Genomic DNA, 25,901 nt, shown 5'->3' on the forward strand with positions numbered 1-25,901 from the left:
CTAAGTGAAAGCTGGTGAAGGAGTTCTTGGAGAAATCACTCAAAAAGTACGGAGGTAATTCAAGGGAATCAAGTGACAGCAAGTATCTTTTTTTTTAATGTTAAGAGTTGTTTTTTAAAGACTGTTTTCTGTTCGATTTTATGAAAATTATTTTTTTGTCATTACAAAAAAATGGTAGGAGCTTATTTTCAAAAAGGTTCAAAAAGGTTTGAATATTTAACTGAACTTTGTATGTAACAATAACCACTGTTAACGCTAGAAGATTGAAAAATAATGAACTTAAAAAAGTTGTCGCATCGTCATGCTCGCCTGAAGAGACGGAGGCAATCATTATTTATGGTGATGGCGCGCGACTCCAATCAGCTGATTGCACTGAGCAATCACTCTCGGAGAAGCACTATTAGAATAATGTACACAGACAGTTCTTGCGAATACAGAGACTCTAAAATTCGTCATTTATAATTGAAATCACAATTAAATTTAATTTAATAATTTATAACAAAATTTGCGTCAAAAAATATGATTCGTTTAAATGACAGTTCGACCAAAGACAAATTAAAGACTTCATGTCCCTTGCAGTGGCCCAAAATTTTATGAGTCATGCCGTGAAAAGTGTACTGCGATCTGTCAAACTTGGGTACCTTTTGCACTACCGAGGGACCAAATGCAGTACTAGAAGTGGTACCCAATTTATGAGCCCGAGTGGGACGGACCTGGTTCGACTGTAAATCAAGTTTGATACATTCTACAGACTGATAAAATCCATGCGCGAGAGGAGAGAGTCATCGTTGTTGCACGATCATTGATCCTCGCGCTCGCAGAGAAGATCTCGCGTGTATGTTGCTTCCTTTGCTGGTTGCTTCGATCAGTCGACCAGTCAGTTGCCGGTAACGAACGAATCGCAGCAGTCGTCTATCCAATTTCGAGTTGAGTTACCCGACTAAGTCGGTTTTGTTGATATTTCCCCACGTGTGTGTGATTTGTCGTTTCGTTTCCCTTGACAATCGTGCGTGTATCTCGTCAGGCAAGGGTCACTCCGATGGGGATCGTTAGTTATTGGAGTTTTTGTGGAATGTGAAACTGAAACCGGCAGCCAAGCGCTTCTAATCCGAGTGTTCGGCCGTGTGTCTTTCTCGACGGGGGGCCTCCTCCTTCACTCTAGTAGTATTCGAAGGTTGGGGGAATTGTGCAAAGGTTCTGAAGTGCTGCCGTAGAAAGTATTGGGTTATCTATTTTCGCCTTTCTTCGGCGAGACGAAACAAGGCGTGAAGAGAAGGTTTCTACGTTATTTTCGAAGTGGATCGCGTTTTGGTCGGGTTTGTTGAATACTAATTAACTTCGCACAGTGTACAAAGCCATTTTTTTGGTTTCGTTTTGTGTTGGCTTCAAAGGTATTGAGATGTCATTCTACCGTAGACGTGTAGTCGTTGTCTTCGTCGCCGCAAATGTAAACCTGTGGGGAAAAGTGTGAAAATAGTTCACAGAGAAAATCCATCAGCTTGTGTTCAGGTTGTGAAGAAGTTTATTTTGAAGTTGTTCCAGAGGCAATTGTGTGTTTAGGAAAACCACTGCTCCGACTTCGCGCCAAACTGGGTTGAGAAGCTGTTGTTCGAAGTGTGACACAAGCGGCTCCAGCTTCCAATTGGACGGGAGCATTACTTACTGCTGCTGTATCGTGTAGTGAAAGCGTGAAACCAGAAGATCGATCGACTTGATCTGGAATCTTGAGAAGCTGTTTGCCGCATTACATCGACGGCGTGGAGAAGGTGGAACGAAGACCGAAGTGTGATAGCGGCTTTGCGCTGTTGGGAAGAATTACTGTCGCGGAACCGGTTCGGACGGAAACTGGGTAGTGTCACCGGCTTCAGACTAAGTCGGTTGTCTGATTACAAGTTGATCGCAGAGATCGAGTGTAGTGTGCAGTGAGTGATTTAGGTTAGATCCAAGTGTGCGTCGATCGCTAGGAAAAAAAGGTTAAGGTCCGATAAAGTGAGCTGTCTTGATCGTGTGGAATCGCACAAATCGAAGCCGACTGCGATCAGCTGTTTGAGTGCGACGAGCGGCGATTGAACGAGATGTGAAGTTCTCGCGGTACTTGGGCTGAGTCAATTCGTATAGCGGGAATTTCATCGCAATGGGACAAGCGGAGAGTAATGGTAATGATATGAGAATAAGTTAGATAGATAAAGATTATTTTTATTGATGTTTCCTCGTTCTATATACTTATCGGATAGGAGTTCAACACTAGTGCATAGTCAAGTTTATAAACAAATAAACGACTTTCTGTAGATATGTACCTATATTTAATAATGTACAGTAAACTGTTCCTTACTCGATATTCAGTATCACGATATCGAGTTAGAGAACAATACTTTTTTATAATATTATTATGTTTCAATTCTTTATTACAATAATACCTCGATATAACGTAACCTCGATATAACGTAACCTCTTTATAACGTAACTCGATATAACGTAACTTTTACCTCGATATAACGTAACTTTTTTTGACTCACTTTTATTCTTCCATTTTTTATTAAATCATGAGTTATAAAGTACAACAAACATTCTTCAAGCTTCAAACACCAACCAGTACTAAATCAGAGAAATGCAAGCATACACTATCACTGAATACAGTGATGAATCGATATCGAGTGAGATATAAACTCAATATTAAAACCAACTTTTTGTCATTGCTCTACATTTGTTTACATCATTCTTCTTTATTTTTGTTGCATTTACGCTCCCACTGGAACCAAGCCTGCTACTCATTTCAATTTTCTATGTAAACTTTGATTACACAGCGGAACAAAAATGACATTTTTGCGTGTCTCAAAGATAAAATTATGTGTCTCTTCTCTAGTATATTTGGAGTTGCTGTATCTGATGCCGTTCTAAGAAATGTTCCAGTACGTCACAAATTTTAGCTACAGGTCGCCAAAGTTTTGTAAAATACTGTTTTCATTGATGTTTACATGAAATTTTAAGTATGATTTATCAAACTTTTTAGTAATCTAAACCACCAAGAATGCGAAATATGTTTTGAACATTCATTTCAGATACAGTGACCCCACGCAGTTGAATCACCCACAATTTATGAATCAGCTGACTTCAAAAGACAAAATTATTATCAAACTTGTCACAAAACATCACAGAATTATTTTTACTGATAAGAAACTATGTGTAAAAATAATTCTGTGATGTTTTGTGACAAGTTTGATAATAATTTTGTCTTTTTAAATCAGCTGATTCATAAATTGTGGGTGATTCAACTGCGTGGGGTCACTGTATAATTATGTTGAAATTGCACGATTAAATTTATATTAAATCGATTTTTTCAATATGCTTGCAGTCAGCATACAAAATATTTTGTTTCTCTTATATAGCATAATAAAATACTTTTCTAAACCGTCAAAAAATGACTTTTGAGCATCGAAAGTATTAAGAACTTTGTTTGTAATAATTGTTATACATATGAAGTTTGAATTATGTTGCAAAATAAGCGAATAAATTGCCACACAAGCTGTCAAACTTGTCAAACGTTGACTGAAATAGTCAAATTTTGCACTTTTCACAGTCGATATCTCAAAAACTAGACGTACTATGATATTTTTAAAAACGGCAATGGATTCAGCAACCCTTAATTGAGTAAATAGCGGTATTTTGGTGCTTGAGACAAAAAAGTGTTCCGCAGTGTAATTATTGATTCAGACTTTGCATTCAAAAAGACTAGATTAAATTCGGATTGGACTTGTGTGTTGACGGGCCACGCTGCAATATCCAATCTATTAAGCGTATATTTGAAAATATTTGTTGCTAAAAATGCCTTAACAAATATTTAACTAATGCTTTAGGAGTTCCTACAGATATTCTTTAAATGATTTTTAATAAAAATGATGTTTCTTCTGGAATTTCGTCACGGGTTCTAACTAGAATCATTCCGAGGATGCATTCAGAGATTTCTCCAATAGTTTCTCCATGGACTCATCTTAAACCCTTCTGATAGTCATGTATCTAACTTGAAACATTTTCTAATAATTCCAATAGGGATCCCCAAAAATTCCACTACTACCTAACCCCTCCTGATATTTTTTTTTTTTGCTTTATTTCAATACATAGCTGAAAAGTTTGTACAAACTGTGCGCAGCTACTTAGCTGGGAAATATAATTAGGCGATGTGAGCACCTTATAATTTAACTTACTCTAATATCTTAATTCTATTCATCAATGAATTTTATTTACATGTTTTCAACAATATATGTTTTTAGTTTTCTTTTGAAATTCAGTGCAATTGTTTCATTTCTAATGTTGTTGGGTAATAAGTTGTAATTCACTATTCCTGCATAAAAAATGTGTCTTGAAGCTAATTCAGTACGAGGTCTATTGGTATAAAACCTAATCCGATTCCTCCCTGGCCACGATCACAGGGTTTGACGGTGCCAAAGTAGAAGGTGCACCATAATAATACCCGTCTGTGAAACATATCACCTTCCCAATACTTTGGCACACCTCTAACGGTTCATGATTTATCATGAAACGGCTGCATTCAGGCGGAGGATCTGTTAATATGTTTCGGCATATTATCAGGTCCTCTTCGAACGGAGGGACCGCCAGGGCTCATTAGTTACTTATAAACCAGTGCTGATTGTTGATGGTTCAGTTCGTTTACCACGAGCTGTAGCATCCTTTGTACTAATCAGTAATGGTTGTTAAGTTTCGAAGCTAACGTGTGATCAATCGTTTTATAATGCAACATAAGAATGGGTGTTTGGTGGAACTGCGCGTAACGCTTGTTGTTATTAAATTTAGTGATTGTGTTGGTGCTAATGGTGTGTTTATAATACAATTTATGGTGATGAAAATTTGAAAATGAAATTGGAAGTGATTCTGATAGTTTTGTTAGAAATATAATAATGATGATGTAAAATGATGTGAACTCTACTAATTTAATAAAGGCCATAATACATTTTGCAATCATTTCTCTGAATATAAACATTATTGCCTAGTTCTTCAAACATGCATGATAAAAGTGTTAATAATGACGGCGATTGCAGAAAAATGGATCGAAGTGATTTTGTTTGTTGATAGTTCTAAATTGTAGTTTGAAAAGTAATGACTCTACAGCAACAAAAATAATGAAACATTTAAATTGAATATCTTTTAATTACTTAGTAATGCTAACAGATGGTAAATGCTAATAACAATGAATTTATATGAAAATGGTGTGATGTGAAAAGTGATATGGAAAGTATATCTGAAGTGTATTACGAAAGTTGATGAGTGATAATCGGTGAAATACGTGATAGTGTCGAAAATAAAAGTGACGATAGTGAGTGATGAAATGAAATGGGGAATGAGGACCTTTTAATAAAACTATTTCGTTCTTCACTTTAACCACTCTAGTAGCATTTCAGACCTTATCATAGTTTGATAGTAGTCTAAAGTACTAGACTGCAAAACTACGGTAAGGGCTGATTGCTTGCTAGGGTACACAGTGACCATTTGAGCAACATTGCTTAGGAACGTCTGTGTGATGAACGCAATAGAGGCTTATAAAAGCAAATGCTGGGAAGGAGCTTAGGGCAGATTAAGAGTGCCAGTACTACCCCTATTGCTACCGACAAAAAAAAAAAAAAAAAGAAAAAAAAAAAACCTAATCCGATTCCTGGTAGCATGTGAATGTATATTAGTTGCTGGTATCAGGGACGAAAAAAATCATGCTCACTATACTCAATTCACCGACATTTATGCCACCATCAAAGTAACCGCACCACCACCAATATGATTGTACCAATGAAGATGGCACAAAAGTAGATTGGAAAAACAAACAACGATGCCCGTATATCGTTGGTGTCTTTGATAATCAGAAGCAGAAGAGTGTCAGTTTTAGAAAATTGAGTATCAATGAGGTTCATATTAATTGAAAAATATGCTGCTATACGGATAATGAACGATCCGATGCACGTAATCAATTATATTGACGCGTCTTAAGTGTGCCTCGTGCAAAAATTATAATTTCCCGAAGCGGAATGTAAAAAAGTCAAGCTAGTTAGAATGAATATCATTTTTTGTTTCCGATTATCACAAAGCGGTTGAGTAGCAGCAGGTTAAAAGGAAACTGAAAATCTTACGCAAGCGCTTTGCCAATCTTTGTTGTGTTGTCAAGGTGAGGATAAAAACAAATAAAAATCAACGAAGATTCCACCCAGCAAGTATTAATGTAGGCGAGGGTAGATTGAGTATTTTCGTCCCTGGCTGGTATGATTTCAATACTGCTTTTAATAATTCCATTTTTGATCTTATAAATAGTGAAAATCAAACTAAATCTGTACAGATTACTTAAAGATAAATATTTATAGGTATAAAGTGCAATAGTGGGAAATAGTGTGGGTAACCTTCTTATAGATTTTATGGCTCGATTTTGAAGAACTTTCAATACATTCAGATGTGTGCTTGCTGCGGAACCCCATATGCAAACCAAATATGTCAATTGAGAAAGGATATAAGAACTGTATATTTGCCAACAACTTTGTACTCCAAGACATTTACGAACTTTTTTCATAGCAAAAATGTAGGGCACAATTTTTTTCTTTACCTTGTTAATGTGATTATTCCATTTCAGGCGATTATCAATAATCAATCCTAGATAATTTGTTTCCTTTACTTGTCGCAGTGGCTCATTATTTACTGAAACAGTCAAGCCATAATATTTCAATTTTTCTAGCAAGATTTCATGAGGAATGCAATCAAACGCTTTTTTTAGGTCTATAAATATGCACGCCACAAATTGACCATCGTCTAGTCCTTTCACTACAAAGTTTATAAGTTCCAGAGTTGCTGATTCAGTGCTTGATTTCGGTACAAAACCAAACTGATTAGTGTGGACTAGATTATTTTGAAATATGTAATTGGAAAGTTGTTGAGTCAGAACTTTTTCCACTATTTTCGACAGCGTAGGTAAAACAGAGATAGGACGGTAATTAGTTTTATCATATTTACTGCCTGTTTTATATACAGGTATAATTTTTGCTATTTTTAACGTGTCATCAAATACGCAAGTATGAATCGCTTCATTTACTAGCTCTGTTATTTTGCCGATTAGATAACCTCTACACTTTTGTATAAACTTTACGGAAATTCTATCTAGTCCACTAGCAGCACTGGAATTGAGAGATTCAACTACTTTTATGATACTATTCTCTTCAACTCTAACGAAATTGAATGTATACTCAACTGCTTGAGGCATAAAAGAATGGAATGCATATGAAGTTCTCTGTGGTGCACACATTTTGCCAACGTTTATAAAATAATTATTGAAACAATCAGATATTTCCTTAGCATCATTCAGCATTACTCCACTTTCCTGTAGAGCTATATTATGAGATGGGCCTGATTTGCTTTTTTGAAAAACTAACTCCTTTAATAATTCCCATAATTCATGTTTAAGAGGGCTAATTTAATAATTCATGTTTAAAAGGGCTGAAAGTCTCGTTAATAAAGCTAATAATAAAAAAAAAACTCATGTATAAATACGTTCCAGGGATTCTACCAGATGTTTTTTTTTTTAATTTCAGTGATTCCTTCAAGAGTTCTTAGTGACATTTGATCAGTATTGACTGAACGGATTCCCGTCTTAATGATTCCTTGAGGAATTTCATCAGAATAATCTCCTTGAATTTCATCAGTAAATGGTTCACATATTCCTTCAGGAATTTCTCTAGAATATGTCCAAGGAATTGTGGATTCTAGGAATTTTAAATCCAAGGATTATGAATTTCTCCAATAGTTTTTTTTAATATATCTATAAAATCTACTGTGTCTTTGATCAAGAATTTCACCAACTAAACTTTTTTTTTCTCCGGAGTCTAGAGATTCATAAATTATTCCAGAAATTTTTCATCTATTCTCCCAGCGGACATTTTAAAGGACAATCCAATAATATTCTTGGATTTCTTTAGAAGTTACTCCAACAAATCGTCTAAAAACCTAAAAAACAATCTTTTCGAAACATCTCCAGCAATTTCAGTATGATTTTCTGCAGATTTTTTTCACATATTTACACAAGAACCATTCTATGTACCACTTAAGTTTTTTCAAGGATTCTATTTGGAACGAAATCCTTCATTGATTCTATCAGGAATTTCTGAAGAAAGATCTCTTTTTAGTGGGTTCTGTAAGTAATTTTTAAAGTATCAGTCTAGGAATTTTTCTACGTATTTTTTATTTAAAAATATATTCAGGAATTCGTCTAAAAACTGATCATGTTCTCCAGATCCCCAACAAAATTCTCCTAGAATACTGCCGATAATCTCAGCACGTAATAGTTCAGAAACTTTTCATGCAAAATCCCTCAAGAATAGTTCTTGTTTTTAATGTTTCTAATGATTTCTTCATGAAATCTTCTATACGTTTATAGAAGAAAAATTTTGCCAAGAATATATGAAAGGATTCGTTTCAAGAATTTTAGCACGAGTTCCACATAACAAATTTCAGAAAGATTTCATTCATGAATTTCATTTAGGGTTTCTGAGTGTTCAAGGATTATTCCAAAGATTTTTTTTCGATTACATTTCTTTACGGATTACTGCAATAGAGATGTAAAAATAAAATGAAAATGAAAAGAAAAAAAACACGGAAATATATTTAAAAAATATTTAAAAGAGGCTGAAAATGCCTGCTAGGCCAATAACACAAATTTTTGATCCATTTTCTTATCAAACAAACATACATGTTGAACGAAGTTGAAAAAATCTTTTGCTTCGACATAACGTAACCTCGATATAACGTAACGAAAATAAAAATCGAGTTACGTTATATCGAGGTATAACTGTAGTATCATTCCAAACATTATATTCATTTCTTATATCAAGGTGTTCTGTGTCAGAAAACACTATCATTTAATTCGGTAAAACTGAATTGAGTATTTATTAACATTTTGTTAACAACATATTACATTTAATTTTCGTAGCAGTTCAGATTTTTTTAAATTTTTTGTTTGAAGATCATAAGTTTGTTTTTAAGACAAAGTTCTGATTTTCTGTTAATAAGTGGATAAAGACATTTTACATATTTGTTACATTTGGCTTGAATGTCCTCAATGTGATTTTTGAAAATTAAATTTTTATCTAGCATGAGCTCTAGATACTTAACTTCATCTGACTTATTTATTGGATCCCTACTTGAAGGTTTCAAGTAAAGAGCGTTTGGTTTATGTGGGAATATTATATGTTGAGCTTTGGAAGCATTAGGAGAAATCTTCCAATTTTCGCAAGTATGAAGAAAAAATATCCAAACTTTTTGCAATCTTGCCAGAAAGTAGAACAGGAAAGAAGATATTTTTCATGTAAAAGGAAAAATATGCAACGACAAGAAGTGAATTATAAAATTCTGTGTTATCATCTCCCCCCTGTTTATATCCAATTTGATTAAATGCAAATAGTAACTACAATCCCACAGCCCCAATAAAAACCAAAGCAGTCATCACACGTGACAGCTCTACGATGTGGCGATGAAAGAATGAAACTTGATTGCTGTTAGTACCTCATTCGTTCCCCGCTATCGTCGAAGGTGTGTTTTTTGAACCGTCACAATACATTGTCTAGGTTAGGTAAATTATTCTGCCCGCTAAACATATGCTAATCAATCCACATCAAAACCGCTCCCAGACACGCGATGTTACGTGGTGTTGTGACTACTGCTGTCGTCATCGTTCTGTACTGTTATTGCAAAACCGCCTGACATTGACAGTGTTAGGAAGGCTTTGTTGAAGCGAAGGTCGTATAGCGTCAAAGAACGTCAAAATATAACTAATCGTTTTGGGTAAATGAAAAATCGAATTACTATACCATTTGATTCCACTCGAGTTTGTATACTTTGACAGACTAGCGTCTAGAGTCTAGTACACGACACTGAAGACGACCTTAAAGTTGAGGTCGAAATACGCGTATCTATCAAAGGATAAAAAACTCAAGTGGAATTAAATGGTAATAGTACTAAATTTGGTTTTTCATTTACTTATAGGTATTCCACTAAATAAATTGAAGATTTATTATAATCGTTTTGATCAAATCGAGAATTGATATGAATTGGTCATTCTCGACTGCTACGATAATGTCAGAATGACACGATTGCTTACGAGATCTTATGCATCGAAGTTATCGGAAAGCGGCCACCAATCACCTGTGTTCGCTCGCTTCCTGCCCGCAAAACAAAACCGATCAACGACCACTTAGACGAGTGGAAATTATGTGATTTTTATAGCTTGGTGTGTAATATGAACGAGAAAAAAAAAAATGATTCAACGATTTATCCGCATGATCCAAAGGCGTCTGAGACAATTTGCAAACCATTACCACAGACAAACAGACGTCTCACTCGTGTCGCTGTCCATCGACCAAATTTTTAACGATCGATTAAAACATTGTTGGTTAATCCACCAATACAATGTTTTGTCTCGTTTGACGTTTGTACACTACCGTCACCCGGTGGTTCATTACCCAAACACTGCGATTTTAGCATAGGGCGTAATTGTTCTTGCGACTATGATTTGGATCGCGATCTGTTCTAAGTGTTACATCTGTTTATCTGTGCAATTATTGTGACGCATTCGAAGCGCCGCCTGCTTTTGATAAAAATGAACTGCTGCATTCAGATGGGACGATTTCCGAAGATCACTTGCTGACAGTTGCAGTGATCGTCATTACCTTGGAATCGATGTCATGAGCTACTGATGTGGTGTTTGGGCTTGTATGGCAAAGATGTGCGGTTATCGCAGTTGCCCATAGCCAAACATACTTGAACACAGAAGAAATGGAAGCTCGGTGGAGCAGAAGTCTCGAAAATGTAAACACGATCGTTCTTTCTGTTTGTTGTCTGTCTGGGCTGTGTGGCCGATCGAAGTTTCGCCTTCCTGATGTAAGCCAATTCAACTCCCAGTGACAGAAAGTGCATTTGTTTGTTTTTGCTGCGGTAACTTCTGGTTAGATAGTGATGCTGTTTATGCAGCATTTGCTACCGCTTTCGATAATAAACCAAAGCCGGTCAGTTGTGTGGGATACTACAGGGCTGGTAGAGGGTCTATTTTTAGAGACTGGGTCACTATATCAGCGCAAGTCCCTAAAAGTCTCTATTTAAAAAAGTCTTTAAAGTCTCTTTTTAATTTTTTTTCGTATTTTTTTTTCAATTTTTAATTTTCTACGTCTCTATTCAAACAGCATAAATTTCTCAGAAAGCTAGAAATTACTTAAAGAAATATGTTTCGAGAAATCTTTGGAGAAATCCTTGAACAATTGGAGGAACTTTAAAAGAAATTCCTAGATGAGATCTTTCGAAAAACCTTTTAAAAGCGACCAAACTTATTGATGGATTCTCTAGATTAATTATTGCAGGATCAATTTTCGACCCATCCCTAAGATTTTGTCCTACTTTGTATAGAAATCCGATTTTTTTTCACAGAATTCTTGTAGGTCGAAAACTAGTGATTTTCTTAAAACTTAAACTCTTAAAACAAATCCTTTGGAAATTTTTTGGGAGAATTTAAGAATAAATTTTCCAAGAATTCTTTGAAAAATTATAACTTATAAATTACTAGAAAACTCCATTAAAAATCAAGAACGTTCCTTGAGGGAATTTTCATGGATAGTTCCCGAACGAATATCTGGTGGAATTATTGACGGTATTCTTGGAGAATTCTGGAAACTCGATCAGATTTTTTAGGAATGTTAAAGGGGCAAATTAAGCATTTTCAAACGCAGCTTTTTTATTCAAAATCAACAAAGTCTACATGGAAATGTGTTCTCTGTATCCTATTCCCCAACCGAAATACAGTTAACATGACAACTTTCTTGATTTTGAATGAAAAAACTTCGTAATGAGTTTCGATGGTGACACTGATTGCGATGAGGAATTCTTGAATGTTAAGAATTACTTGGAGAAATCACTTAATGTAAAATGATGTAATTCAATGGCATTTAGCTAAAAACATGTAACACTTCCAATTGAAGTATTTTTAGGAGACCAAGTAGTGGCAGAAGTGTAAAATTGTAAGGGGATCGGTCGTAGTCCTAGGCTCAAAACGCATAGAATCAGTACAGATGCAATTCCATTTATAGGCCCCTCGGAAATTGAATTGGACCGTACTGCCACTTCCGTCATATGAAGCACGCTGCATGCTCATCAACTTGGAAACACTTAAGCAACGCCGGGAATTCGCAATGATTCTCTTCATCAACAACATTATTTCGAACCGAGTTGACTCAGCTGCACTTCTCTCTCAATTAAACTTCTACATACCCTCTCGGCATTTAAGAACAAGAAAATTATTTACAGAAAAATCATGCAGAACGCATTATGCTCAAAACGGACCAATAAACCGTATGATGCGTCAATATAATGTACAAAGAGCAGCTCAAAACACGATTAAAGAACAATAGAAGTATGTTAGAAAGTATTGTAATTATTGTATGTTGTCTACCTACGATTGACGAAATACGTAAATAAATGGATAAATAGATATATTAAGAAGCTTGTTGAGAAATTCCAGGGGGAATTTATGAAGGATTTCTTTCTATATAACATCTTTGAAGAAATTTAGGATAAAATAGTTCTTATATAATTACCTACATGTAGGAATTCCTGCTGGAATTTAAAATGAAATTGCAGTAAAAATTACGAGAGGATTGTTTTTCAGGTTATTGGGCGAATTCCAGGTCGTTTTTTTTTTATTAATGAGATCATTCCACGATTTATTACTGGATTGTTATTAAAAAAAAACGCTTAAAGCATTAATGAAAAATTTTTGGAAAATGTATGAATCTTAAAACAGAAACTGCTAAAAAATTAAGGTATCGTAGTTAGAATTGTTTGAAGAATTCACAGTAGAATCTACTTTGAGCCCCGGAGAAATTACTTGATGAAAATTATTGACCAAAGGTACTGTGAAATTCATAGAAGAAAGAATTTAAGACACTATCACGGTGTGTTTTGTAGAACAAGTTTATTACAAAAAAATAGGTAAGTCTGAAACTTCTCCACAATAAAGTCTAGGTTTCTTGCGTTCATTTGCTGCTAAAACCAAAATAATCGGTCGGGGGGTCCAGAGTAATTTTTTTTTTGTTTGATTTCGAGAGACTTGCACATTTGTTTGAATTTGCCTATCTATGTGTTTATGTACATTAGGGCGGTTCAAAATTAAAAAATGTTTGAGAATTCAATCTCACATATGTTCCTTACTATCCTTACTATAAAAATAGTGTTCTGTGAAATTCGCAGCTTTCTAGGTGGTGATTTAAGGTGGCCCAAAGACTATGTAGGTTTATATGGAAATTACTATGTAGAAATTTTAAGGTATGTTCCAAACACGCTTGTACTGTAATGTAAGTACAAACTTATTATCCCATTGTAAAAGCTCATTCTTCAAACCATAATAAAGAAATTTGCTGAAGAGAGAAATTCTATTCGACAGATAGCAGAAGAGATATTCATGAGTTTGTTTGCTATTATTTAGCTTAACCCCTCTACCGGCAGCAACAGAACAAAAATATATTTAAATCGCTATAACTTTTTTGTTTCTCTATATTTTCCACCATTTTTTCACAACTTCTCAAAAAACTCTTCTACTTTTACTTTTACTTTTACTTTTACTTCTACTCTTCTATTTCGGTGTTCCTTGGGGGACCGAAACTTCCCATATAAAATTTCAATATGATGTTTTAAGAAGTTTTCAAGATCTCGTTACGGCTAGAGTGGTACCAAAAACATAAAAGCTCATTGCTCAAAAACAGTTACACCGATTTGTTTAATTTATTCACAATAGACTTTCATCAAAGTTTAGTTTTGAAAAGCGAATAACCAAATATGAGAAAAAATCTGTAGCCAGAGATAATTACGAGAGTTATGGCTATGCGTCGGTCCCCCAAGGAATTTTGGAATATCTCCGAATATAGATGACCAATGCTCAAAACCGATACAGATTCTGAAAAAAAGAGAGTTTTTTGAGAAGTTGTGGAAATTTTTTTCAAAAATATTGAGAAACAAAAAAGTTAGCCAGTAGAGGGGTTAATATGGGGTTATAGTTATACTGCAAACAAGTACAAGAATCCCAAACCTATTTTAGCCTCATGATGTTAGTTTCTGATCTTTTCATAAGCACTGTGCCATTAAGAAAATAACATAAAGAATATAAGATTTGAAACTTCTCAAATACCATCCAAATTAGCGTATATTTCAGCACCATGGGGCAAGTATATTACATGCCTTATAACAAGGTTTATCACATGCGAAGCCCTCTACTAGTTAATTCGAATAACTGAAATTGTGTTGTTTGAAAGGCGGATAAGTCATTTTTGTATCTGAGTAAAAAGAGAAATCTCGCATAATTTATGATCTCGTCCTAAAAGCTATAGCTTGTTATTACTGAGCAAACGAATGGATTTACACTTTATTTCACAATGCTACGACGAAGAGAAGATCCTCCTCTGTCTCCCAGCGGTGGCAATTTTTATTTTGGTCCGTTTATCTGCTTAATAACAACGAGCTACATGCTCGGTTATCAATGGTTTTATGGGTAAATATACATAGAAGCCAAACTTCGAATTTTCAAAAGCACAAGTCTAGAGAAGCAGACAACCGGTAACTCACTGGTCACTCGCTGGTGGCGACTAATCAATTAAATGTTCAACGCAAAAGGTTGTCAGGTTCTCAAGATACAAATCTACAAACAAGCTCTTGAAAATTCGAGGTTTGATATCGATGCATCTTCACCTATTAAAAATATTTCCTAATAACTTCTTACATCATTATGACCAATTTAAGTACGATTTTCAAGGTTTTTCGTGGACAATAACTAAAATGACGTTTGAGACAGTTTTGCAATTATGCGTATATCATATGTCATATATGCTTATTACAGCTCTTTTGAGCAAGAACAACTTTACCTTTCAAGCCAAGGTGTTCAAATGGTTTGATCTTGCAGTTTGTCCCGTATCTATGTTCAACGCAATGTGTGTCGGTACAAAAACACATATCCATGAATACTTCACACAAAATAAAAAAAAATGTTCTGGACCCCCCGACCGATTATTTTGATTTTGGTCGCTAATGAAAAAGCAAAGTCTAATTGTTTTTAGTTCGAAATTTCAGACTTACCTATTTTTTTGTAATAAAGTTACTCCACAAAGACACCGTGACTATTGGATAAATTCAAAATTCCTTGAATCCATATACCGAAAATATTATTATTTTTTTTAGCTGAATTATAAATTCGACGTTGACTTGACTCTCCAGAAATTCTCACAGGCATCCTTCCCAAAATTTCTTCAACAATTTCTTCAGGTATGCTTGATGGATTCCTTCCAAAATTCTATACCTTCTAAATTACCTTCAGTAAATTCCAGAGGGATTTTTCTGGAAATTCTTCTAGTAATTTCTCCAGATATTTTAAGAGTACGGTTCCTGTAGTTATTGGTCCAGGTAATCTTCTAAATATTCCTATAGAAATTCTTCTAGGAAAGCCCACAAGGGTATTTTTGTGATAGATTTGACAATTTTTTTTCTTGAAAATTGAGAATTCCTCCAGAAGTTTCTGCAACGATATTTCTAGCAATTCTTCCAGCTATTTTCATAGAGATTCAAAGAATTTTAGAAACAACTACTGCAAGCATATTGGGAACTTCTCCACGATTCGTCAATAAATTCGTTCATAGATTCGCCATTAAATTCAGATATTTCTCCAGAATTCCATACAGGAACAACTAGTCAGTGCCGGATATGAGCCACAAGGCTGGGGGCCAGATCTTATGAGGGGATTTTTTTTCTGTTAATGATGATGATGATGATAATATAAGCTGCCATCTATTGTAGCAAGGTAGCTACGGGTAGCAATGATCTGTTCTTACAAAACAATTTGTTCAAGATTGTATGACTATTTGTATTCAATCATACTCCTGTCTGAAGGGCCAAAAACGAATGGCGGACACGTAAGCAGAGGCACTTACGCAAAATCTGCTAGGAAAAAAGAATCCCCTTCCAAAGTAAGTTCACACAGCCAGTCGTACAATCAAGCCCATGCTTGTCAGAAAGACCCAATAGATGGAGATTAGAGCCCGCCCTTTTTCCACGAAAAGTTAGCGATAGAAAGTTGTCAGTTTCAGTCTTCCTATCCATCTCGCTTCAATTGGGTGTCCGGATGGTCTCACCCAACCCAAATAAAATGCATATAATATTGGAAATATAATCAAATAATCAATCATGAATAGATCTTACCGGCTTTTTGTTCATCCTTGAGTAGTATTTTGAAGCTGGTCGTCAAAACAATGTCGTCGAATTATTTCACCGTTAACTATAAAGTATCGGCTTGCTGCTCTTCTCGATGCGCACTGTCCAAAAACCGAAAAAATAAACAAACTTCTACTCCGACGAATTATGTTATTTTTTTCTGTTGAACGTAAAGTACCTGAAAACAGTATTTTTTTTATATATACTTAACTCAAAACCGGCAAAAATGTCACACCTCTTTGCGTTTAAAGCCACCTAATTTTTCAGGAATTCTTTAAGCAATTTCTGGAAAATAATAATGGGTGATTTCTTTGAAGAATTCATTCATTCATTAGGAATATCTTAAAAACATAAAGAAATTCGTTAAATGAACAAATCTCCTGAAGACTTACCGGAAAAATTGTCCTAAAAATTATTGATAAATGTCTGGAAGAATCTTTGAAGTATGTTTTGGAGATATCAAATATCAAAAATCACCGAATTATCCGGACCGGATAAACTCATTAGGGCTTTCTTGTCACATTTCCGAACAAAAAATCTGGTATAATCTGGAGATATGCTCAAAGTTATTACTGATTGATATTTTTAGGATCCTAAACAAGAAATTCATCAAAGAATCAATGGATAAATTGCTGAAGGAAACTTAGGGCAATTGTCTTAATTAATGTTCTATGAAATTCCAGAAGGAAATCATAAAAAGGGATACTGACCTAACGTCACGCAGAATCCACAAGAAAATTCCTAAAAATACCCTTAGAGAAATATTTGCTCAGATTTTTTGAGGATTTATTGAATCTCTTAAAGTATTTACTGATACTTTTTATGTCTATTTTAGTTTTTCGGTTGCTATTTGGTCACTTTTTAGTTCCAAGTTGGTCTCTTTTCGGTCTTTTTTCTCAGTCTGTTGATGAATTCTGAGAAAATTGTGAGTATCTCTCACTTATCGCTCTCTGTAACAATCATGCTCCACAACACAGCATGAGAGTCTGCTACAGCTCTGAGTATGTCGGGGAGATAACAAGGCATGATAAAATCCATCTAAACTAGCTTTAAACCTGGGGCTTGGGGACACTATTGCTATATGTTGTTCGAGGATTGTTGATCGTGCCAGTGAAAGAAAAAGGCCTTCTCCAAATAATGATTAGGCGAGAAAAATGGGTTTATCATCGTTCTCTGTTTATGACTCTCGTTCGCTGCTACTATTTATCAAGCTTGTTACAACTTGCTCTGATCACTATCTGATGATGGTCAAACTGCGCCTGAAACTCTCCGTCGTCAACAACGTACGAGAACAGCTTTTCCGGGAAGCTAACGAGACTGATAAGAGCGGCGATGGAAGTTGTGCAAAATTGTGTGAAGGTTTCAGGTGAACATTCCATTTCGTTTGGATCCCGCCGGGGACTACGATAAGGTAATGGACTCTCGTGCCTGTTGTTCAATATTGTGCTAGAAGGTGTTATGCGGAGTGCTGGGCTTAACAGCCGGGGTACGATTTTTACGAGATCCAGTCAATTTGTTTGCTTCGCGGATGATATGGACATTTTCGGCCGAACATTTAAAAAGTTTGCAGACCTGTACACCCGCCTGAAACGTGAGGCAGCAAATTTTGGACTGGTGGTGAATGCGGCCAAGACAAAGTACATGCTAGCTGGTGGGGCCGAGCGAGACAGGGCTCGCCTAGGTAGCAGTGTTACGATAGACGGGGATACGTTCGAGGTGGTCGACGAGTTCGTCTACCTTGGATCCTTGCTGACGGCTGACAATAACGTTAGCCGTGAAATACGGAGGCGCATCATCAGTGGAAGTCGGGCTTACTGTGGCCTCCACAAGAAGCTGCGGTCAAAAAAGATTCACGCCCGTACCAAATGTACCATGTACAAAACGCTCATAAGGCCGGTAGTCCTCTACGGGCATGAAACGTGGACGATACTCAAAAGCTTACACATTGTGTCCCGCATTGGAGCCAAGCATGTCTGGTCATTTTAATTTAGATACTCAGTCCCTACTAGCTCTGTAAAATTATTTACTGGGTGACCTAATTCTATCCAGACATCGTGGATAAAACTTGTGTGAACCTGGAATGGAATGTTAGCTTATGTTATTGTTCCCACGGGTAAAAAATGCTTGAATTGTCTGGCACACAGGCTGGATGATAATAACATGCCACACAGTCAAAACGTACAGACAATCAAAGTGACGTAAATAATTGCATCCGCAAGTTGCTTCGAACGAGCATTGCCAACTGCTTGCTTTTTTCATAATTTATTTACGACAAAAGTCAAAGTTGACGTACTTTGACTGTAATCAGAGGTACTAATGTAAACTTTTATTTGTAACAAATCAATGAATTAAATAATCATCTTTTTTCACGATTTCTCTAAATTGTTTCATCTTTTAATTTCCCAAATTTGTCTCTACGTTAATTGCCGCAAATTGAGTGCCAATCAACATCAAACGAATCCAGTGACTCAATTATACGAGCAACAGATTACGCTAAGCGACAAACGGGATCAAATCATTGTTGGATAACGCCAATATGGAACGCGTGGTACTGACGTTGGATCACACGGTTTCATTCGACCAACGGTGATCGCCTCTGTCACGTAGTTCCTACAATTTCAATGCCAATTCATATCTGCCCGTCAGTGTTGCATGTGTTTATATTTCGTTGAAGAGACGTCTCCGATTGAATTCAAGCGCATCGTTTGTTTGGTTGTTGCAGTTCAGAAAATTGCTGACAAAAGGACAAGCTGATGTCACGTTTTACAGCTTCCACTCGTTTATTGAGATGTGGATAACGATGAGTCGGTTTCGCATAAATGACTGATTGCAACCTGGACAAAGACGGCCATTAATAAAATGAGCTTAAAAAGAAGGAATTTAGTTTGTGAACGATGTATTCTCAGAAATTGTTCTATGATTCCTCTGAGAATTGCTTCAGGGATTTCTATAGGGGTTCCTTAACACTCCTTTTCCAGAGATTTCTATGATTTTCTACAGGGATTCGTTTATGAATTTTTCTAAAGGATCTCTTCAGATATTTCTGCTGGAAGTTTTCCAGAGGTATTCAAACAATTCCCAGAGCAATTCATCCAAGAATTTCTCTACAGGTTTTCAAAGATTTTTTCCAGATGTGGCTTTGGGAATTCATCTAACAATTCTTCCAATTTTTTTATGCGATTTTTTTAGTGTTTCCATAGAATTCTAGGGCTTCTCTTTAGAGAAAATATGGAATAACTATTGAAAACTTCCAGAAAAAAATCTAAAGAATATTCCAGGTAAATCTTCTTGAGAATCATTGACAAAAGCACTGGGAAATGTTTTGGAGGAAGTCTTTTCTGAAAGATTTTCTTCTTAAGTTTTTAAACTTCATAAAAAAACTTTGTGGAATGGAATGGAAATAAAGATGAAGAGATTCTTTGAGGAATAACTACTTTGAGGAACATACAGAGGAAACCTTGGATGAAATTTCGGGCGATATTCCTCACGAATTTATAACAAATCCTGGATAAATCATTATATAGCCTGTTCAGAAGGGTTCTCAGAAATCCCGAGGAAAAATCTTGCAGTGGTTTCAACACAAACAAACATTTTTCCCGGCCCTTTCTAATTGTTCCACTTTTTATCCTACTCTAACCTGTCCTTTACTTCTCACTTCTCTCTCCTTTACTTCTCACTTCTCACTTCTTAAGGCGATATTCAAAACTGAAAAGGCAATAGATGGCTCTTTTTTAGTGGTAGTAGAAACGAAATCCTGAAGCAAAGAAAGCACCACGGAAGATGAACTAAATACAAAAAGTTTTGTATTCACTTTACACTTGATTTCTAATCACTAATTTTTCGATCCAGCTTCCTAATTGCAAGTAATTTACGTTTTTCATTATTTTTAATACGTTTTGACAGTTCTCTGATTACCATTCTTCCATGCGCTTGTGTTGAAAGTTTGAGAAATTTAAGAATCCAGCGTAGCGCGATCATTGGGTGGAATACAAACAACATTTTGAAATTGTTTATCGGCATATCGGTCTATTTTGCTCGAAGTAAGAGGGAGCATGGAGAAGAAAGCAATGAATACTAGATGGATAGGTACCGTAAGGGAACGGCGAGAGAAATTGGATTAGATGTTGAAGAGGGCATACCATATGAAACAGTATTACTTGAAACGTCACTTCCTTGTGGCTAACGTCCCCTATGGGAACGGCTTGGGTGTGTTTTGAGAATGACACTACCAAGACAGAACGAAATAAACAGTCAGTGCGCATCGTACCTTCGTGCTGTGCGTACACGAATTCTCTCTGCTCTTGGAAGTTTTCTTAAAAACTACCTAAAGCAATAAAACAGTACTTTTCAGTGCTACAAAAACAGTACTTTTCAGTACTATTTTTTTCTACTATTGATCCCTTTACGATCCTTGTTTGGACCCGTGCCTTCGATTATTCGTTGGACCCGTTGGCGAAAGCTAGCGGTGGTAATCCTACTTGGACACCGTCTTGGGAAAAAACCTTTCGAAGGTCACGTCTTCTTTCTTTTATTAATTAAACATGGTATCAACAACAAACAAAAGGAAGGGTGAATCTCTGAATTCACTACTTCCTTCCAAAAAAGTGGGTTTTAAAACTGTCACTACACGTGGCAAGAATGGAAGAAAGGACGCTTCCCCGGAATGCGAACTTTCTTCCAAGGGTGAAATGAATAATTGTATCGAAATGAGCAATCAGTTCGATGCTCTAGACAAATTTTCCGAACACCAAATCGAAGCAGCCTCTAGCCCAGGCTCTTTGATTCAAGTGAGGAAGCAAAGAGTGCCGCCTATCGTGGTCAGTTGTTCCGAATTTAGGGGATTTAGGCAGGAGATCTTGAACTCCATTAGGGGAATCAAGGTTTCCTTCCAAATCGCAAAGAAAGGAGACTGTCGCGTTTTGCCGGAAACTCTTAAAGATCGTGAGCTTCTTCTCAAACATCTTGAAGAGAAGAAGCACAAATTTTTTACTTATGACGACAAAACTGAACGTTTGTTCAAAGTTGTCTTGAAAGGTCTCTCAAGTGACTATAAATCACCTGAAGAGATCAAAAATGGAATAAATGATTTACTTGGATTTTCCCCAGTCCAAGTAATCATTATGAAAAAGAGAACCCAATCTGGCATTGTTCGGAAAGGGCTTTCTCAAGAATTTTATTTAGTTCACTTTAACAAAAAAGAACTAAATAATATTAAAGCTTTAGAAAAAGCAAAACTTTTGTTTGATGTCCGTGTGACATGGGAACATTTCCAGAAACCTGGAGGAAATTACCAGAACCCCACTCAGTGCCGTCGGTGCCAAAAGTGGGGTCATGGTACAAAAAATTGTCGCATGGATGCTAAATGCATGATTTGCGGAGGTTCTTCTCACGCCAAAGACGTCTGTCCAGTGAAGGAAGATACCACCAAATTCATATGTTGTAATTGCGGGGCTAACCATAAGTCCAATTTTTGGAATTGTCCTTCACGCAAAAAGGTCATTGAGGCTCGTGCCAGGCAGATGAAAGATAATATCCGTTACGATAACGGTCGTTTCCGGAATTTGCCTGGTAGAGTATCGAACAATGCTCAATTTTCAGTTAACGATCGCTTGATCATGAATCATACCCATCAGGAAGATCATAATCATGCTCATTCACAAACTAATTTTAATCCGTCGGGTAGCCGTTCGAATCTTTCTATTTCGAATGTATCTACCCACGGTAAATCCTTTGCCGATATCGTAGCAGGAAATTCGAACTCCTCCCCTGTTCGATCCATGGGTACCCATTCTACTTGTTTCAAATCAAATGGAAAAAACCCTACCGCCACAGGTAACTCCGCTTCTTCGTCTACCGGAAATTCCAATGGGAAATCACATGACATGTCTGCCTCTGATTTTAATTTTCTAACTGAACAATTGAATCTAATGATTGATGCAATGTTCAAAGCCACCACTATGACTGAAGCAGTCCAAGTAGGTGTAAAATTTACAAATCAAATTGTTATTGGATTACGTTTTTCTAATGGATCCAAATAATAATTTAAATATCTTAAATTGGAATGCTCGTTCTCTGAATGGTAAAGAGGACGAGCTGTTTAATTTTCTTACGGTTAATAACGTGCATATAGCAGTTATTACCGAAACGTATTTAAAACCTGGATCTAAACTCAAAAGAGATCCTAACTTTTTTGTTTATCGTAATGATCGACTTGATGGGGCATGTGGGGGAGTTGCAATCATCATTCATAGGCGTATAAAACATCAACTGTTTTCATCATTTGAAACTAAAGTTTTTGAAACTTTAGGTGTTTCTGTTGAAACACAGTTTGGTAAATATACTTTCATAGCTGCCTATTTGCCTTTTCAATGCACTGGACAGCAAGTTAATTTGCTCCAAACTGACTTGCGAAAATTGACTCGCAATAAGTCAAAATTTTTTGTCATTGGTGACTTTAATGCCAAACATCGGTCATGGAATAATTCTCAAAGTAATTCCAACGGCAGAATTTTATTTGATGAGTGCTCTTCAGGATATTTCTCAATTCAATACCCTGATAGCCCCACATGTTTTTCCTCTTCTAGAAATCCATCTACGATTGATTTGGTCTTAACCGACTCTAGTCATCTTTGTAGCCAGCTGATTACTCATGCTGATTTTGATTCTGATCATGTCCCTGTTACATTTCAAATATCCCAAGAAGCGATTCTCAATCCTATCAGCTCCACTTTCAATTATTTACGAGCCGACTGGAATATATATAAAACGTATGTTGACTCCAATCTTGATGTTAACATTTCTTTAGAAACTAAACTTGATATTGACAATGCTCTTGAAACTTTAACAAATTCCATTGTTGAAGCCCGGAGCATTGCAATTCCAAAATGTGAAGTAAAATTTGAATCCGTGATTATAGACGATGATCTTAAACTCTTGATCCGTCTTAAAAACGTGAGGAGAAGGCAATTTCAACGCACTCGCGATCCTGCTATGAAAATTATATGGCAGGATTTGCAGAAAGAAATCAAGAAACGTTTTGCTCAATTAAGAAACAAAAATTTTGAAAATAAAATTTCTCGATTGGACCCTGGCTCTAAGCCCTTTTGGAAATTATCGAAAATCTTAAAAAACCTCAGAAGCTAATACCGGCATTGAAAGAGGAAAACAAATTATTACTAACTAATTGCGAAAAAGCTCAAAAACTTGCTATGCAGTTTGAAAGTGCGCACAATTTTAATTTAGGACTTACTAGTCCAATTGAAAATCAAGTTACTCAGGAGTTCGAAAATATTCTCAATCAAGAGAACGTTTTCGAAAATGCCTGGGAGACTGATTTGGAAGAAGTGAGAACTATTATTAAAAAATTCAAAAACATGAAAGCTCCTGGCGATGATGGAATTTTCTACATCCTCATCAAGAAACTTCCAGAAAGTAGCTTATCATTTTTAGTTGATATATTTAACAAATGTTTTCAATTAGCATATTTTCCTGACAAATGGAAAAATGCTAAGGTTGTTCCAATTTTAAAACCAGACAAAAATCCTGCATAAGCTTCTAGCTATCGTCCAATCAGTTTGCTTTCCTCCATCAGTAAACTTTTTGAAAAGGTTATTTTGAACAGAATGATGGCCCACATCAACGAAAATTCAATTTTTGCCAATGAACAGTTCGGATTCCGCCATGGACATTCGACCACTCATCAACTTTTACGTGTAACAAATTTGATCCGTTCCAACAAATCTGAAGGCTATTCTACTGGTCTTGCTCTTCTAGACATAGAAAAAGCATTCGACAGTGTTTGGCATGAAGGTTTGATTGTAAAATTAAAAAACTTTAATTTTCCAACATACATTGTTAGAATAATTCAAAGTTATCTGTCAAATCGTACACTTCAGGTTAATTATCAGAACTCCAGATCTGAAAGACTTCCTGTAAGAGCTGGTGTTCCTCAAGGCAGCATTTTGGGACCAATATTATACAATATTTTCACATCTGACTTACCTGAGTTACCTCAGGGATGTCAAAAATCTTTGTTTGCGGATGACACAGGCCTCTCCGCCAAAGGACGAAGCCTGCGTGTCATCTGTAGTCGATTGCAAAAAAGTTTGGATATTTTTTCTTCATACTTGCAAAAATGGAAGATTTCTCCTAATGCTTCCAAAACTCAACTAATAATATTCCCACATAAACCAAAAGCTCTTTATTTGAAACCTTCAAGTAGACATGTTGTCACGATGAGAGGGGTTCCAATAAATTGGTCAGATGAAGTTAAGTATCTAGGGCTCATGCTAGATAAGAATTTAACTTTCAAAAATCACATTGAGGGCATTCAAGCCAAATGTAATAAATATGTAAAATGTCTCTATCCCCTTATTAATAGAAAATCAAAACTTTGTCTTAAGAACAAGCTGTTGATATTCAAACAAATTTTCAGGCCAGCCATGTTGTATGCTGTACCAATATGGACTAGCTGTTGTAATACCAGGAAGAAAGCTCTGCAGAGAATTCAAAATAAAATTTTGAAAATGATTCTGAGGCTTCCTCCCTGGTATAGTACCAATGAGTTACATAGAATATCCAATGTTGAAACATTGGAACAAATGTCAAATAAAATAATTAATAATTTCAGGCAAAAATCGTTACAATCTTCTATTGCCACGATTAATGCGTTATATGTTTAGGTTAAGTTAGGTTAAGTATATTAAAAACATTTTTTTTTCTCTTATAAGCAGGTGAAATCAACTCACCTGTAAAAAAAAAACTGAACTGCTACGGCAAATGAAATGTAATATGTTGTTAACAAAATGTTAATTAAATCTTAAATTTGTTTTACCAAATTAGGATGATAGTGTTGTCAAATAACACAGAACACCTAGATATAAGAAATGAATGTAATGTTTGGAATGATACTAATAAAGAAATTTAAAAAAAAAAAAAAAAAAAAAAAAAAAAAAAAAAAAAAAAAAAAAAAAAAAAAAAAAAAACGAAATAAACAGTCGTTACCCTATTGCGGCGTCCACGATGACGATACCTTTGGAGCTCGTCCGTTACCTGGGCCTCAAAGTATTGTGAGGGACTCGGTCAACGGCCTATCTTGCCGGAATTACCCAACGTAGGAGAGATATATGAGCACTGTGGACGTCCAGCACTCGATGTTCTGTCTCTTGTCCTTCCGACCGTTATAACTTCCACTTCTACTTGCTTCTCTTCTCCATTTACCTTCACTTTTAACTTTCCTTTTTGAACTTTTCAGTCTTTTGAATTTCTCCAGTGTTCTATAGTTCATGGTTTAAACGCAAGTCAAGTCTATTTCATTGGGTCGCTGTCCTTAGACATCAGGTCAGTGATGTATCTCTCTCGTAGTCATCTTGCCCGTTAGACCATCCATCTTGGATTCCATTTCGCCGCCAAGGTTACTAATTACATCCTGAACATCCCTCTGGTGGTGGGTATTGAATGCTCCTATCGTGTTGATGGTGGATGATGGCATATAGGGTGTCCCAGAAAGTATGGGCACGACTTTGATAAAGAAAATCATAGTACTTTTCCAAACAATCAAATATTTTTATATTTTTGTATTTTTCTATAGGCTATTTCAACCAGCATCTATGATAAATTTGTTTGATTTA

At 35.8% G+C, this 25,901-nt stretch overlaps 1 protein-coding gene across 1 annotated transcript in view; it reads left to right on the plus strand.

Moving 5' to 3' along the window:
- Positions 1-873: 873 nt before the first annotated feature.
- LOC5576746 (guanine nucleotide exchange factor DBS) overlaps positions 874-25,901 on the plus strand; it is a 457,969-nt gene continuing 432,941 nt past the window's right edge. Inside the window, exon 1 of the mRNA XM_021839979.1 lies at positions 874-2,156. Coding sequence (XP_021695671.1) covers positions 2,135-2,156 — 22 coding nt within the window. The 5' untranslated portion in view covers positions 874-2,134. The remainder of the gene's footprint in view (positions 2,157-25,901) is intronic.

The sequence above is a fragment of the Aedes aegypti genome, chromosome 2 (assembly GCF_002204515.2).
Source record: "Aedes aegypti strain LVP_AGWG chromosome 2, AaegL5.0 Primary Assembly, whole genome shotgun sequence".
Taxonomy (NCBI): Eukaryota; Metazoa; Arthropoda; class Insecta; order Diptera; family Culicidae; genus Aedes; species Aedes aegypti.